The 18,574-nt window shown below is 37.1% G+C and overlaps 1 protein-coding gene across 2 annotated transcripts in view; it reads left to right on the top strand.

Annotated features, from left to right (window-relative positions):
- Positions 1 to 277: 277 nt before the first annotated feature.
- Positions 278 to 18,574, top strand: part of slc4a11 (solute carrier family 4 member 11) — a 111,799-nt gene continuing 93,502 nt past the window's right edge. For both annotated transcript variants that reach the window (XM_055057137.1, XM_055057138.1), the window contains exon 1: positions 278 to 434. In XM_055057137.1, coding sequence (XP_054913112.1) covers positions 398 to 434 — 37 coding nt within the window. In that variant the 5' untranslated portion in view covers positions 278 to 397. The remainder of the gene's footprint in view (positions 435 to 18,574) is intronic.

The raw sequence follows: 18,574 nt of genomic DNA on the forward strand, positions 1-18,574 counted from the left end.
TTTTCACCTGCTTGAGTCAGTCACCTGCAACTCAACAAAGGCAAACAGGAGAGCCAGGTTGGCTTACAAAGTGACATCTTCCCCAAACGTTGACGAGGTGCGTCTCCACCTGAGCTTCACCATGATGTTAAACAGCAGGATGTTGGAGTGAAGAAGCTGACTAATAAAAAAACAAATAGGCACTAGGACCCAGTGGCAAGAGCGCGAGTAGGCAGGCAGAGTGGGGCTGAGTCACTGCATGTGTCTGAGAGGCAGTCAGAAACAGAGCAGAGCAAGGGAGAGCAGAGGTGATCTTAGTCTCATCAGTACAGGATAACAGAACCATGATGGGTTGATTTTGGGGGGTTGGGGAGGCGGTTGGGTTTGGAAGTGTGCATTTGCCACCACTTGCTGAGCCATGGAGACCAACAAAGTTCTTCATTTTGTGCCTTCCGGTGAGTATATATCAAAAGCTCCTGAGAGCTGCTTCTCCGTTGTGCACGACACAGCAATCACTGGGAGAACCTTGGGGTTCCCTTCCTCATGAAACCTGAGAACCCCCCCCTTGTGCAAAACATATGCAGCCCACTTCAACTTCCACTCTGAGGCATGGCAGATGTTTACGTGGATGCGTTCCATTGCACATACTTGGCAAATCGGGAGTTTGATCAATTTGTGCTCAGAGGAATGTGGCAATATAGCGGACACAGACAGGAAACTGATTCTTTTTCATTTTCGAGAAGACAGAGAGCTGTGGCAGCTGTGTTCTGCTCGTAGAAATTGAGTTTTTTTTGTTAGTTTTTTTTCTCTGTGAAAACACATTTGTGTGCGTGTACACGCATGTGTGCAAAAGTGTGCATTCTCTTGTTGTTTATGTCTGGTATGCGGCACCAGAGGTTCCTGTCTCGTTTTTTTTTTTTTTTCTTTTTTTTCCCAGCAGTTGAGGAACTGAACCCTGAGAAACAGTTGCATTGCAAACCCTCGCAGCGACGCGAGTGTACCTGTCGAGACCATGCACAGCCGGAATGCAGAGGGAGCATGTGTTGCATTGGTGGGCTCCTGCATGATAAGTAGAGAAAGACCGACAGGATGCATGGAACAGTGTGTCTGTGCTCCCATGCAAAGGAAAGATGCACATCTGTTCTCATCTGGATGTTTCTCTCTACCTACATCAAGAAACAGGACTTAAGAACGTATCGATCCCTGACGGTGCCTGTGGGTTTTAAAAAATAAAAATGTTTTATACACACTTGTGTGTGCGTGCGTGTGTGAGAGAAGACAGGTTAGTGTTGCTGACAGCCACAAGAGAGCAGCGAATCCCCCCCTCACCCTCTCAAGCCCTCAATGTAAGTCCTAAGAGAACCCAAAGCCCATTTGGAGGTGTGATGCAGCTGCCTCCTCACTTTCATTTTATCTAAGGCTGAACAGGATACTGCAACTCCTGGTGTTTTTCTTTCTCCCTTTCTCTCTCTGTGTGTGTTTTACTTGAACATTACTTGGAATTCTGTGACAGCAAAAATACTATGTCTGCTTGTGAATGAGCACCGGGTTGTGTGTTTGTGTACATATACTATAGGTATTTGTTGGACTTCAGTTGCACGTTTGTGTGTGTTCGGTGTGTGTTTTCAGCAGATGCATTGTGCGATCTAACTACATCAGAGTGTCGAGGTGTGATGGACACTGACGTGACTTGTTCTCTGAAGAGTAATTTGCATTCATTTGCCTGCGAGCTGATTAGGTGGAGGTGACAGGTTGGATCCTTGCAGCAGAACAATTTGGTCCTGTTTCCTAAACGGCTTGTCACGCAGCAAAGGTTGAATGCTCCAAAAACACCGTTCAGAAACGGGAGGATTGCTCGTTGCCCATTTAATGATGATTCTATTCCGTCTTAGTTGACCTTGGTTATAAAATGCTGATATTGTTTGCAGGAAATTGTGTATCTGTTAATTTGATGGCATTATTGATCACCCCTGGTTACTAAACAGTTACACTTACAAAGGATTAGATTTTATTTTCTTTTTCTTTTTTTCGTCTCCCAGTTTACTGTCCTCTGGATTTTTAGAATAAAGCAGAGCAAGCTGCTCTGTGCGACAAAATCTCAGGATCCATGGCATTGGAACATGATGTCCAACTGAAGGTACAGCTCGCACTGGCCTGGAAAATGAAGCAAAGCTTCAACTAGTTTTATGCAAATGGAGACATATTTTGCAAACAGATAATCGTGTTGCATTATTCACCCACTATGTAACAGATTTATTTTTTTGGCAGGGGGCAAGGTCAGAAGATATAAGTTTCACTTTTTGGATTTGAAAATTGCCACAAGGCTTCTGCATGTAGCGACACTGCAGTCAGCTTCACTATTGCTCTGATCTGTGTTTTTTTTTCTTTTTCTTTCTTGCTCCTATTAACCAGCAACAAACTTCTCCTGCTTATGACAATGCCTTAGAGAACTGTGCAGTCATTTCTATTTTAAATATCGTTTTCATTTCTGTCTAGCAGCTTTGTTGTAAATATTTATTTAAAAATAGTCTTACAATTTTTCTTTAAAGAATTTCTCTCTGGGTTATGACCACAACTAAGTTACACAAGTAACCTTCAAATGACTTTGCTTTGCATAACTGGAAAAACTGCACATGAGTCGATGAGAAACGAAAATGTTTGGATCATTTTTCAGGTATGAATAATATTTTGATCACATAAGAATGTTTAAGAAGACAAGTTTTCACATTTTCAGTATTTATGTAACAACTGGAGATGCAACAGTTTATCCAGCTCCTGAGATGAAACAATATCTAACACAAGATTTTTAGAATACTTTCGGGAAAACAAAAGATGCTTTTTTTGTTTAATAAATTATGCTTTTTTTGTTTTTTTTGATTAGAAAAACAATTTCACAAACTATGAAACAAGTTTCCAAGACGCTAATCAGTGTAGAATTATCCAGTTCAGGCTCAACCTACCTGCCTATTGCTGCAATTATGCGATTTAAGGAAGTTTTATTCCAAAATTTAAAAAATAAAATGTATTCAGAAAGTGATATTTTTGTCTTTTTACTAACAGAAAAAGGCACAATTAACTGACTGTGCCTTTTCAGGGTTCACCAGTTGATTTTTTAAAATTTTTTTACTTGATATGAAAAAATGCAGTCCATACTTATTAAAATAGTGAAATGTGGGCAGTAAGAGGCTTTGAAGCTGCCACAGTCATTAGCGGGTAATTGTTAGCCATTGGCAGTATTCTCTATGCAGTTTCAAATTCATGGGTATGTGGTCTATCCCTCTCATTGTTACTTTTTTCTACCAAGTAACAAAATGCAAAACATAAAGAGCATAAGAGGTGGGGAGACTTCTTATCACAGCATCGCCAGTTAGCCTGTCAAGTTGTCTTTATTAGTCAACTCTGTCGACACATTTGTCTCGTTCAAGAATTCCTGTCAGTCTTGCGTCACATCATCAGGCCTGGTCTACATGTTGCCAGATAACTGGGAAATCAAATGCATTTCTACCTGTTTCAGCCTTTCGTCTTCATGAAAACTCTTTTTAATGTCACAAAAAACGACTATTTAGAAAAACTCAAAAGTGGAAATTTGAGAAAACAGTATTTATGTTTGGATGTGTACATGGGAAAGCAAAGATTTAGGATTCTGTGAATTACTGTCTATGACGATGAAGGTGGCAATATATTTACATATTTGCTTTCACACAATTTCCAATCAACATTGCCTTGAGTTAATAATTTCATGTACCAATACACAATTTAAAAGTAGTACAACCTTTAAATCTGTACACATAAATAAAACCTCCTGGCACCATGATAAAGTTCTAAAAGGAAGTTGTCGGTCTTTGGGAGAAATCTGATTGGCTGAGAGGTTTTAGCTTTGCCCTCCACTGCCCTCTATGGGTCTGGCATGTTTAGAACAACATTGAGGGCTGGATTTGTGTGGATGAAAACTTTTCTGAAACCAATCAGAAAAGATTGTGCAATAATACTTTAAACAATCTGGCAAAGATATAAATTTTTATAAAGACATCTTCATCTTGGAGTTCGTCATGAGAGATTACACTTAGTTTATATGCCAAGTTTCTCCTCCGGGGAACCCATTAAGCCTGGGGGAAGAGGGCGCTGTAGTGCAGACCAGCAGCGGCCCACTGTGTTTTTGTGCTAAAGAATCTTACAAGTTACAAAAATTTGTAAGTGCTTAAGCAGAAACACTAATTTGGAATTAATAGCTTGAGGCCGACAGTCTGAATCGGTGTGCACCCGCTCATGCCCAGTTCAACATGCCAAGTATAAACTTAGGCTAATTGGTCTTTACTGTCACTGGTAATGCTGTATAAAAAAAACCATATTTAAAATAAACACTTAGCATGGTGTGGGGCAAGTAAAACCCGGTGGCCCGCCGGGCTAATACACTAAGGAAAACCTGGCTGATATTCGAAAATTTAGTGGCATTTTACTATCCAAGATCTTGTTCTACACAATCATAGACTACACTAAATGGTAGTATCTTTTTCTTTTTAGTTTCATGTATAGATACGTCATTGCTTTTAGGTTAAGATGACATAAGTTTCAGAGTCGAGACTGGAGTGAAAATGGCCCGGCTCGCCAAAAAAAGGCAAAGTATTAGTTCTTAAACCCACAAACAAAGTCCACAATAGTGTGATCTTTTTCATTTAAAACTTTTCGATTTAACAATCAGAAATGCAACATAAAGCTGTCCTGTTACAGCCAAGTGTCAACGGTCTGGCGTGACAAAAAACCAAACGATCGGCGCTGCAGCCGTGACCTGCAGAGCCCAAAGCATCAGCATGGATGACACGTACTGACGGTGGGAATTAGTACTTTGACCATGTGGATAGTGAAGGTGTGCAAGCTTCGAGATAGTTGACGAGCTCCTGCGCGCATGTGTGCTCTATAGAAGTGACAGTGATCTCTGATCAGTATTCACCGCTGGCAAACAGACCTCTGAAGCTCCAGCCTCCAAGCACAGCCATCTGGGCAGAGGAGAGGCGCGCGTCAACACACACATACAAATCACCGTACAGTACCAGGCGCATACGCACACACCGACACTAAAATGTCCCAAAACCACCTCCATGCAAGACATGACAAGTCGGCCTCACTGGCAGGAGAGCGCTCACACATTCATGCAATCCTCACAAAAAGCGGCTGCGTCGGACATTTACCATTCAGACGACTTCTCCCCAAATCATTCCCACTGTCCAAAATCATCTGTTAATGTAAACACAGGTAACATTTATAGTCATGCCAGCAAAAACTAATTACTGCAGGGCGCAATACTGTGTTCGAAATGTTTACTCTGCATCTCACTACATCACACCTTTAACTAACTGCTAAATTAGTAATTGATTAATCAATTAACCAGATAAAAACATGACACATCCTGCTAATTTTCTTTAACTACTTAAACCTTTTTTATACATTGCTAGAAATACATAAAAATACATTTTATTACCTAAAATGGATTGATGTTGCATTTATTTACTGTAGACTTGATCATTTGGAGCAAAAGATGCATCGGCAGCTTTTTTATGGAGTTTGAACCAGCTGATGTTCAAACTCTAACACTTGAGGAGTTTTTGGTAGAACATATTTAGAGATGGATTTATTTATTTTATATGCAAAACGTATTGACCACTTAATTAGTGCTTTTAATATGTTTCAGCAAAATGGCCTTTTTTGATTGATAACCGATCACTTAATTAGTTGACGATTATTTTATTGATCAATTCTTCACAACTAATCAGACACTACCAGTGACAGTATCCCTACTTTTATGGTTGACACTTTAAAATACAGCTTGGACATGTTTGCTCTACATACTTGACAAGCAATTTGTCAGTTTCAAGACACATTTTTCACATGTTTTAGTAAATTCAAAGGGTAAAAAATATAACGCCACAAAATAATTTATTACAACTTGCACGTTTGCATGTACAGAAACCCCTGACTCTGGCTTTCAGATTACTTAAGCAGCACCCCTGCACCTCATGCTCCCCCACACAGACACACACTCTTTCATCTGCATGTTTGAATCCTTATCACACACAAGAAGATGGGACACACTGTGCCATAGCCTGCTGTGTACTTCTGAAGAATCAGCCTAGACTCTACTGATAAATTGCTGCCTTTTAAATTTGGGTTTATTTATTTTTTAAACAATCAAAGATCAAATTTCTTTGACATAATTTGGGTCTGTCCAGACAAACGCCTGGCCGTTAATTACTACAAAGATCTGGCATGTTTCCTATTTCTTAAAATGCGAGTCATTTAAATGAAGATAAAGACTTTTACGTTTTCACACTTCTCTCATTTAGACATTGAAATAAAATGCCTAGAAAAAATACAAAATAATAAAAATTGTGATGTTTTGGTTTTACCCCCTGCTTTTAAATTGAAATGTACTGGAGGATTTTGTAGAAATACATGTTATGAAAAAATGCTGAAAATGAATTCAGTTCTAATATAGATGCGTCTTTGCAGAGGCAAAGCAGAACATAGGTTTGTGTATATCAGCAAAGAGCTCTGACTGTATATTATGAGCATAAATCCAGATCTCAACTTTTCCCCACTAATTATGGCAATAGAAATTATTTTTCTTTTATTACTTTAATCTCAGAGCAGCTTCTCTGTGTCTAAACTGATTGTATTTGCTTCTCTTATGAGACTCATTTTTTAGGTGCCTGAACAAGTGAAGGAACCGCTCAACTCGGAGAGAAAGCGTCCCCATTTTGCAACATAATCAGGCAGTCTAAAGGTTTCTGCTGTATGAACCAAACATGCCTCTGTAATGAAACTATGTTGGTACATGCTGTTATTTTTGTTGCCGACTTTTAAAGTCCAGTTTACTCTACAACATTAATAATATATAAATATATACCTAAATATCAGCTATGCAATAGTGGGTTAATCAATTAGTTTATTCACTCGATTTACAAGCACATTCTCTTAAAACTTTTACAATTCACAAGTGAAACGGAAGCTGAACAAAGAAGCTGAACAAGTCTGCTACATGTAGAGATATAGAAAATGTATTTCCCAAGAAATACAGGGGCATATTTATTAGATCAACTATATGACAGCAATGTAAGTTGCAAACAATATATTATTCTCCTCATTATTAAGTCAGGAGTGCATAAGACTTGATTTTTCTTTTCTTATAAATTGTTTTGAGTTGATTTATAGAAGACCATTTTTATAAACTCCTCTTCCAAAATGTCCTCCACAATCTGCCAATTTGTGATATAGTAATCTGCAGAGTTTTACTTTTGAGATCATACTGCCTTCTGTTACTTGAGCTTAAGACAAAGAAATTTTGTAAATTAACTGGGAATAATCGCTTTCTGGTTTTGAACACAACTAATAGCATTTCTAAATTAACCAAATCCCTTTGTTTCAAGATGTTTGAAACTAATGAACAATTTATTAGTATGTTCTCTTGCATTTATAGAGAACTCATAACTTGCTTTTCTGTCACACACAAAGGTTTCGTATTGGTTTTCGTATGATGGTATGTGTTGCCCCACACAATTCAAAACGTCCCTTTTCAAAAACAAGACAAAAAGGTACAAAAGTCGGGTTTAAGTTTCTTAAAATAAGAAAAATTATCTGCCGACAGAACAAGAAAATTTATCTTGTCAAAATTTTCCAAAACAAGAAAACTTTTCTTGAAACTAGCATATAAAACTAGTTTACTTTTATTGTTACAAAAGATTAAAATATCTATTTTGTCATTGCATACTTTACTCAGGGTTCTTATGCTAATCCAAAAATTTATCCTGTCAAGCAGACAATTATTAAATAATTAAAATAGTTTTAATTATCTGAAGAAATTTTAAGTGATTTCTTTTTTGTGCTTGAAATAAGAACATTTTACTTAGACAAAATAAGTTCTAAACTTGATGTTTGCTTTGTAAATATTGATTTTCTAATATATATGTACTCATAAGTCATATTTTCTTAGTATCAAGCTTTTAATTCTTACTGAGGTAATTAAGTACAAAAACACTTAAAACAAGAAAAATATTCTAACATAAAAACCTTGAACAGAAAAATGATCTTGTCAGAAAGAAAACAAGCATAAATCTCTTTAATTTAAGATATTTAATCTTACTAACATTTCAGTTTTTGCAGTGCATCATACATTATACTAGATACAGAGCAATAAATGAGTAATGGTTTGTCTGGATTGGTAATGGATCTGTTACTTTGTTTCTTTTGAAATTCATTTTCTGCCTTACTTTATCACTTTCACCCTGTAAAACTGTCATGTTTTTCTGTGCATCATAGAAAAGTCACATTTCAGTTCTATTATATCTGTATAATTCTTAAAAATCAAGACATGTTTTTTAACATGTAAACTTGTTTTTCTCCCTGGAAAATGTTTTTGGTCGTTTTGCTCTAATCTTTATGGCATTTTGCAAACTGTGTGCAGTCCTGTCCTTTTCTTCATAGCACTAAAGGAGGCAGTACACATATGTTTATTCAGAAACCCGTATCTCATCTGCATGTCCTTGGTGAGAATTTTAATTTCTTCTCTGAAAAGCAAAACAGAGTTGACATAATTTGCCAGTCTAATCACTTGTGGGTTTTAAAACATTCAAATGTTAGTTTTCAGAAATATTCATCTTCTGAATCTCTTTGCCGTGAAAATGTTTTCAGTAAAATTGGCAGTTTGAACTAAAGTAGGTTTTACCAAAAATGTTTTGGATTTGGCTCTATTTGGCGTTGTAGTTGTGACTTAATGGTTAGCATGAGCAACATTTTTCAGCTTATAATCAAAATGTGTGGGTAAGATATGCTACCAAAATGAGAATAACATTGCGTGAAATTATTTATTGAACATTACTTTCAAAAGGGGGCAGTATTATGTATTTTCCAGGCACATTGTACCATTTTATAGCACAATCAAATAACTGTTATCTTGAGTTGTTATAAAAATGCTATATTCATATCAAATATGACTTAAAAAGCTTTACCAATTAAATAATTTATGCCTTGAAATTGGTTCTCTATTTCTTTAAACTTCTTCTCTTCCTGAAACCTCAGGAAGTGATCACAACATGGCTCCTCTATCCTCCCTTTCAAAACGTTTTGCCAGTGTTGCAATGAGAAATACCTTGTATAGTTTATTAATTTCTGCTGGCTTGTCAGAAGGAGCAGAGTGAGGTAGTCACAGGGGAGAGCTGCTCTGAGAGGTGGAAACTCAGTAACTTGGAAATTTCAATTCTGAGGTGGAGCTGCAACTCGAAGGCGGAGCTAAGTCCAATCAGGTGTATTGTACAGCTGAATGGTTGCCGTGGCGATGAAATGATTTCTCAAACATGCATAAAATAATCAAGGCAACACTCCAGGTGTGTTTTGATGAGAGAATACCATTATAACATGATGCAAAGTTCAAAAAGGTTGATATTAACGTAACTCTGCCGTTTGAATTTATTAGGATTTAATTAAATATTCTAACAGGTTCACCAGCAATTAGGTTTGCTGGTGAACCTGTATAGTTAATAAATGTTTTAAAAAATTAAGTTCAATGGAGTTTTAGAAAATGTTTGGTCTTATGTAGCCAAACAATCTCAGACAGTCCATCTTTTAAAAAACCGGTCACAAAGCGTTAATCTGACGAACGCAGGAAAAAACAAGAGTATCATTATTCTGGTACAAAGCAAGCTGCTGCCGTCGCTTTGCACAGGATGACTTGTCTTTCCTGAAGCTCACTTCGCTGAGCAAAGGAAGCAGGACTAAACATGGGCAACGTATGAGTTTCACTTCCTGTTCAGTATTGATCTCACATGGCTTGTGAGATGACACAGCCTCTCCTCCACAGAACAATGTGCTCTCGACCCGAAGCGCTGTCACTCGTAGCCAAACCAAACAAAAATTCACCCCAACAAACAGAACCCAGCAAAGAGGTAGGCGCAAAGTTCTCCTGCTCCTTTTCCCCCAAAACGATAATTACTACAAGATGGTTGTACTTTGCCCATGTTGATGAATTCTCAAACCACTAATGTAAAGCTTCCCCTTTTTTCATTTACACGAGTCAAAAAATACCAGAAAGCAGCACAGTTTTTTTTTTCTCCCCATTGGGAAGGAGCTAAACTTGGCGAGATGTTGGCACAGAACGCTCACTACCATGTTTGTGTTACCTCACTGAAAAAACATATGTGAGCTGGCAGGCACATGCTCCACGTCTCACAGCGCTTAAACAAGACACATCCACCTCGTAGAAACAAATTGCACTATGTAGTACAACGATTGCTGCAGACAAGGTTGCTGCTGCCACTTAAGGCTGGTATTGATTATGGCGTACTTCTGTTTTCATACAGCTGTTGACAGCTGAGACCTTTCATGCCGTTCCCTAAAACTGCGTAACGGTCCCTCTTTGTCCTTGAAGCGGTACCAAGTTATGGCCATTTGCTGCAGCCGCCGAAATCGCTTCACTGTTCTTTGTCATTCGCTGTAGTTCAGCATAATAATGTCTGCAGAGAGAGGCTGCTGGAGCCGTTTGGCGGTTATATAATAGATGTAAACGACAGTGACTTAATGGCTTTTCTCTGGATTAAAGGCACGCCATCATAAAAACAGTTCACGCCGAGTGACAAGGGCAAAAGGGTCTCACCTGCCGTCATAAGAGGAGAACAAAGTAGGACAGGGCTCCTAAAATGGCTCGGATTTGTAGTTATTTCCATCTGTCCTCCATTCATTTGATTAAAACAGTCACTTGGTTTTATATCCTGTTTCAAATGTCAAGCTTTATACCCATTGTAAAACCCGAAGTCAAGACATGATGAGGAACAGAAGTTAATGCAGCACAGAACACAATTTTATTTTGCCTAGAAACTGTGCCCGTATCGGTCCGCCGGTGGGGGCTGGGGGGCTCGACACCACAAGCAAAGAGCAGTGAGATGTGCATCAGATGGTGGGGAGAATGGAATAGCTTTCAGTAAATGTTTGTATGGAGAAAAGCAGACTTGAAAGAGAGACAGTGGCCTGGCTTTAATCGAGCCAAAAGAAAAGAGGGTAGCGAGGGAGGGATGGAGGTGGAGGGGTGCAAGCAATTAGCAGGAATCCCCGAGCACTGGAGTCTATTTTTCGGTTTTTTATAACTCATTGCCCCTCTCCCATGAAAATTAAGGCAGTCAATTTCTGGAGTGAGTGGCCGGCATGGATGTATTAGTGCGTGTGTCTGGATGTAGTCGTCTCCTCGATAAATGCAACAAACACACAAACTGTTTTTGCTGCGGTGAGGAGGCATAATCCTTTAACTCAGTGGCGCTGTGAGAAAATAGCGGATGACAGAGAAAAAAATGGGCAGGAGACGAAGTAATATGGAAAGATGCGAAAATTGAAAATTATCCGCACACAGTACCATTAAGAGGAAGAAAGCAGTCAGAGGCGAGTTTATTATGGCTAACTATATCATACGTTTGTAAAACTAAAACAAGATGCCTTATAATTCATTTTCAAGTTCACGGATCTATGTATTTGCCTTTGGAACTGATTTCTTTCTCGGCACAAACAGTTTCAGTGATTTGTTGGAAAATTACGCCAGTCCATTCTCCAACTGGTGTCTCAAAATTGTGGAGAAAAAAACCAGAGTCAATGGGTTTTTTAATATTTGAATCAACTTTTTGAAAATGGTATGTTCTGTTGAGTATTCATTACACAATCAGTGAATACATGACCACAATACAATACTTTGACCTTTTGAATTCTGCATCTGAAAATGTACCAAAGTATGAAAGAAGTAAAACCTCTACTATAACTGGTAAAAACTAAAATAAAACTAAACAATATTTAACTAATACCTATTCAAAACTAGCAAACACACTCTGAGAGCCAATCAAAACTAATGGATCTAGACAAACAAAAAGACACAATGAAATAAAACTAAACTATTATGAAAAACCCAGAACCGTCATAATCCTAGTCCGAGGTCTAGTGATCTCTTGAAACCTCTTCCAAGATGATGACACCAGGATTCTAGAATAGATTCGGACATTTGAACACAACGACAAATACTTTTGGGTTCCAATAAGCAGAAACTCGATCTGCTAGAGAAAGAGCAGGAGGAACCATCATGGAAAGACAAGATGCTGGATGTGCCACAGACAGATGACAATGGCTGGAACAGACTGGACAATGGAGAAGAATGAATCATGGCCGCTCAGAGGCAGACACTCGCCACAAGTGCTGTAGAGGTCAAGCTCTACCACACAGGGCAGAACGCAATGTTCAGACCCTGGCAAATTTAGGTTTAAGGTTTACTTCTAATTTTACCAATGTGTCTCTTCAGATTGGTTGTAATACGAATGTTTTGAAGTGGCTCAGCCAGAAACCCAGTTTTAATCGTATACAGAATCTGAGGAGGGAACAAAAGATTAGACTAGTGTGTTCATGTCTTTGTTCTTTGTCTTTCTTCTCCCATTTCTGCTGCTTGTAAAAATCACCGTCACTGTATTCCTTTAGAGAATACAGTGACTTGCATGAAGTATCTTTAGACACATGTTTGTTGTTGGCATAGGGTTGGCAATAAATCGAAGTCACAAAATGGGATGACATGATACTGGGCTGATGACAACAGGACAAGGAACATAGTGTAAGCATCATCTATTTCAGGTTGCATCAATTAGCTGATTTTAGATTTCAAACTAGAGATGATCAAAGACGGTCCAAGCTCTTAAAAGCTTTAGTTTACTGGATTCCAGCTTCACCATCATTTGCAGATAAGAGCTAACTTCAAGCATTCACAGTTTTCTCCCAGACTTTACAGACTGTTCATCTCTGGCAACTTTTCTATCTACACAATGTCCAATATTCAATATTCAGTCAAGTGAGTCTTCATAAATACTTTTCAACCTTTATGGTGTTTACCATAAAGTCAACTCTACCATAAAAGTAGATTACTGATTCAAGAGTTACTTGTTACTAAAAAGCAAGATTAACAAACATTTTTCTCATGGCATGTCAGTCTTGATAGACACATTCAGATCCGTGGCTCTTAATAGGTCACATTTTTTGCCCTTCATCGTATGATGTCACCTGCTGACAATAACAGGATAATCCTGTTGAAGTTCAGTTGTTTGTCTAAGGCAGACTTTCACTTTGACAGGAAATAGCTTCTAGATGATTGTGTGACATTTACTCCCATGAGGCGTAACATCCCTAGAGTTAATATTAACTTTTCAGCCGTTTCACATAGACCCATATAGTTTATGTGTGCTCTGCTGTTTAAACGTTGGTTGACAGACACTGGGAGAATTTTTTTTTTCTTCTGTTTTTGTTACAAATATGCAAGTTTGCATTCACAGTTGTGGGTATCTCTTACTGAAATATAGCTTTATCTGCAGACATAAATCTAATTTAAAAAGGTTTTCTTAAAATAAAACAAATATTTTGTCTGAGTGTAGTGTAAAAATTAACATGATTGCTGGAACTGCAGAATCATTAGCTGTATTGGGCTATTAATTCTGTTAATAGTTGTTTTTTGTTTTGTTGTTTTTTTTGTGTGTTTCCAGCTTACATTTGAAGTTTAGTGGAAATGGAGTGAGGCAAAAGTGAAACATGGAAACAGCAGTAAACTGTTTGATATCGCTGTGGATATTTAGACTGATATCGCTGATATCGCTATGGATATTTAGACGAAGTTTAAAGCCAGAGAAAATCAGGTGTGTTAATGAAATCTGCATTCCCCTCTTGCATCTATGCAGGTGGAGTGTGTCCAAAATACAACCTTAAACCTTTGTTTAAGGTTGGAAGTTGTGCTTTTATTAACCGGAAAAGCATGTTCTTTTTTTTTTTAATGTAGTTACGAATGAAACATTTTCAGAATGAAGTTCACTTAAATTATTGTGAAAATGTTCTTGTTTTTCTTCTTTTTTGCAAAAAACAAAGTGATCATTTAGTAATTTTCATTGAATCACTATTTTATTAGGACTCGTTTGAAAACATTGTGTAATTTTTGGAGCTTATGATGATGATTGTTTTTCACATACTCAAATTTTGGAACAAAATATAAAATATTTCTAGCTTTTTTCCAGTATTTCATTCATTCTACATGTGAAAGAAAAAAAAACATTCTTGTTTTTCTCCAAATACATTTAAAATCTATGAATAAATTAATTAGGATGAGTTCGGTTACATTTTCTTATCATTAAAATATTTTTTTTATGCTAATTAATCTGAGAAAATATATGTACCGTATTTTCCGGACTATAAGTTGCTCCAGAGTATAACTCGCACCAACACATAAAATGCATAATAAAGAAGAAAAATACATGTATAAGTTTCACCAGAGTATAAGTCGCATTTTAGAGAAATTTATTTGATAAAATCCAACACCAACAACCGACATGTCATCTACCATCCGTGTCACTCCAAATCACTAAACGCAATGAAATCTTCATCCTCAGTGTTGCTTGTAAACAACTCTGCTAACTTCGAAGATCGACTAACACAGGCCTAGAGCGCCCTCTTGCAGTTTAGTGTGAAATTACCTGTGATATGATATAATGATGTGTTAATTTCCACACATAAGTCGCTCCGGAAGTATAAGTCGCACCCCTGGCCAAACTATGAAACAAACTGCGACTTATAGTCCAGAAAATACGGTAGTTTTGTATGGAAGTTTGCTGATTAGTTTTGTAAGGGAACCCAACCTAATGTGATGTTAAAAAGTAAAAAATTTGCTCATTATTAGTTTATTGCTATGGATAAGCTAAGATTTTTGTGTTCCAGTGCAATGCGATGACCTGCACCAACCACCCTGTAGGCATGCAAGTATTAGCAGGTGTTTCTCGTTTTGCCTAAACAAGAATACAAATTAACAGTTCTGCTAATTAAAATGGTAAATTTAGCATTTTAATTTCCCAGTTTGCAAATTCTGTTTTTTCAAACTCAGATCTAATTAAAACCAACAAGTAGTGCATATGTTGAAAAACATGCCTGGACAGTGTAAGTGTGATTCGATAAGAGGCTCGCAAACACTCGCCCTGATGAACGTGTGATGAAACAGTCCCTCCATGGGGTATTTCATCTTTTTAGCGCTGGTTGTCTAATTCCAGGATGGCGTCTCGCTCTACATTGTAAATCTGCCGGTTTTTCTTTTTTTAGCTGCGTAGGTGAAAAAAGGTGATTATATACACCACACCTCATCCTTAGTACCAAATCATTTCTACCAATAAACTAATGCTGAAGAAGCCAACATGGTGGTTGCTGGTAAGGTATCCAGGTAGCTCACGTTAGACAAGCTAATAATGTTAGACTGATGATTAACATCATGCTTTGAGATAATTATACATTTCTTGAACAAAAGAATCAAATCTTGTATGTTAACATGGGTAACTTAAAAAATTATACTTAAAAATAAATTGTACAAAAACTTCTTTGGGGTTTAACTAAACAATCTTATAAAAATGTAATAACTAGTGGCAGCCAAACCTTCATATTAACGTCACTTTTTAATTCTTTTTTAATCTATTTCAGTGTGAAATTTTAAATCGTATAATTGTACAATGTGCATAGCATGTTGATGCTAAATGAGTTGCCAGAAACTGGACTTGGTGCCATTATCTGTCGCACCAATCTTCCATCAACATATGATCTTTGAACCATTATTGTTTTATTTGTAGAAATTAAATCCTTTTCAGTCTTTGATGATCAACCTTTATGTATATTTAAATATGAAAAAATTTAATTTGATGAATATGTAGGCCTATTTGTTGGACAACAAATTGTCCCGAAGTTACGCCATTACCATTAGAATAGTTGAAATTGCTCTCAAAACAACAATATCATTTATTGCAATAATAACATTCTCAAATATTGATAAACTTTAAATTGTAATGAACATTTAACTTTGGAACTGGAAGACATTTTAAATATACAAATTAAATAAACAGGACAACAGAAATAAAATGAATTATGAAGCATCTGTAAACAAAATTGACCTTCAAAATAAGAATAAGGTCTAGTTGAGACCAAAGCACCAGACTGAAGACTTTTGTCATCCACTTTTTGTTAGAAAGAGAAAAATGATAAATTATGCAACTGGAAATTATTTTAATTTATCTCGCAATTGATTTATTGCTTATTGCCACAGGGCTATGAATTGTCATTATAACCACTGACAATTATTCTGTTGTCAAATTCCTAATATATTGGTTTGTGCCATTTTTAGCAAAAGTTACTTTTTTTTTTCTTTGCTTAAATAATTTTCTGGCACAATAAACACACTCTTTTCCTGCCCTTTTGGTCCACATCTAGGTCCAATCTTGCAGCTTGCTCACTCCATGTAGGTAAATGTTTGAGGACGGCATGCACAGCCTACAAAACGCAGACGTGCTGAACCTGTGGCGCTGCTGCTTTCGGAAAGTACAGTGCGGCACATACTGTACAGAGGCATTTACAATGTGTCTACAATTACCACACCGACTGAAGTTCTTTAAAATTCCTTTGGAATAAAAAGAATACAAATAAAGGCCAAATGTGAGCCTGCTCCTTAACGTATGTACAAGCGGAGCAGCCTGGAGCTGAGGAACAGAAGGAATTCCCTCCACGCCTGGGTTTTCTCAGCGACCACAGCTCCAGAGGATGAGTGCCAGGAGAGCCCCGAGGCACAATTAGCTAACAAAAGGCCCAGCCTCCTCCTCTTTGCTCGCCCAGCCCTTGTAGATTCCCCCACAAACACAGCGGGGGCCACCTTTTAATCTCTTGCCCTCTTCACTTAAGACTCTCAGCCTCACCTCTCCAGTAAATTCCAGGGTTCGTCCCTCCTGGGGATTCAAGCATCTGTCTCACATCTATCTGCAGCTTGTCGCTTTAAAATCTCCCCGTTTTTACTTTTAGAATTTGACATATTCTTTAAAAAAAAAAACTAATGTAAATTACGTTATTTTTTAATTATCCCAACCATAAGAAGGTCCAAAGTTACTGGCATCAAATTGTCATGACCTAAGTTAGTCTGAGTATTGTTTTTAGTGTCGTTTCTTTCCATTTTTCACACTTTTTTTACCTTCTAGAGCAAAATCAGATCAAACTTTTCTTGTTTTAGATCATAACTTCCAAAATTATTTCTATTTGCTAAACTCAACAAGAATGATGTAAGAGATTTGTTTTTTAGTGTCTTCAAAATCAGATGTTTGCATACGTTTCATAGTATCTGGTATGAAATACCTTTGAACTGTATAACTTGGGTGAAACCTTTTCGGGTTTCTTCCTCAAGTTTCTCGCAGTAGTTTACTGGAGTTCTGGGCCTAAAGACAAGTTTGGTTCAATTTCACAGTAGCTGCGTTTTCATTGACCATAAAGTTGCACAACTTCAAATTCTGAAAATAAATTTGCTTAATAGAAACATTGCAATTTTGAAAAAAAAATTGTTTTCTAGAATGAGGTGATTTTGTTTTTTGACAGTATCAAAGTAGATGTATTCACAGAATTGCATGAAAACTTTTCTTTTTGCGTCACAAGGCATAGGTCTTCTGAAAATCTCCAACTAAAATTTCCCCAAAACCCCACAGAGGTAGCCACTCCCATGTAGGCGGGGCTTGTTGTTCCAGCATCTCAATAAGACACTAATGTCCCCTCTGATTGGCTGATAGATGATGAACATTAGTGCCACGGCTGATGTATAAAATATTTTGCATAACTGTTGCTGCTATGATTTTTTTTTTTATTAACTAATCATTTGACCAATCTTATTCATATGAGATTGTAATCTAATTTCTTATTTTACGCAAACACCAGAATTATGAAATTGTGGGGTTTCTTTTTCACCTTAGAACTATAGTTAGCAGTTCCTTTAAATATACCTATTTGGAAAATGGAAAGCAAAAGCAGTAGGTTAGGATATGGTCAGTGAACAGAAGCCAAGATGGAAGAGACTGAAGTGAAAATTGTGGAGGAATGAAGAGTCAGGGTGCAGCAATTAGATGTTGTTTCTGTCTAGAGTTCCCTCACTGCAGAGGTTAGGACTGGGTATTAATATGGATCAAAGATGTGCAGTTTTTAGATCCGTCCAGTCAGATTTAAACCATGATTATGTGATTATTTTTTTTCTCCCTTCTTTTCTTTAATAGTCTGAAGCAACACGTCTGCACAGGAGCATCAGCATAAATTTTCATAATTAGAGATAACTCTCAAACTTTTCTACATAAATTTACCTGCAGGTCTCTTTCTGCCCTGTTTACTTTTTTTTTTTTTTAACTCAGACTAAATTATGTAGACATGTTTTGCTCTTCCTTCTATCTTGAAAACATTTACTTGTGATGCTCTTGCTGAATACTGTGATATTGACTATGAATCACCCACATTCATGACTTCTGTTTTTCTTCTCCTTCACTCTTAATATGGATTTTAGATGCTAAAAATATGCAACCAGTGTGAATGAAGGGCAGAAGTGTTAATCCTATAGGCCTGATACACTACTGATATGCAGGACTTGAATGCATGGTTCTTGATGTATTAACAACAAAATCTTCCATTACTGCTGTTCTTTGCACTTTGGATATCGCATAAATTGATATTGCAATTATGATAGCATAGCATATTTTTCAGCTCTGTATTCAAACTAAAGCAT

The sequence above is a fragment of the Poeciliopsis prolifica genome, unplaced genomic scaffold, assembly GCF_027474105.1.
Source record: "Poeciliopsis prolifica strain line A6 unplaced genomic scaffold, Auburn_PproV2 SCAFFOLD047, whole genome shotgun sequence".
Taxonomy (NCBI): Eukaryota; Metazoa; Chordata; class Actinopteri; order Cyprinodontiformes; family Poeciliidae; genus Poeciliopsis; species Poeciliopsis prolifica.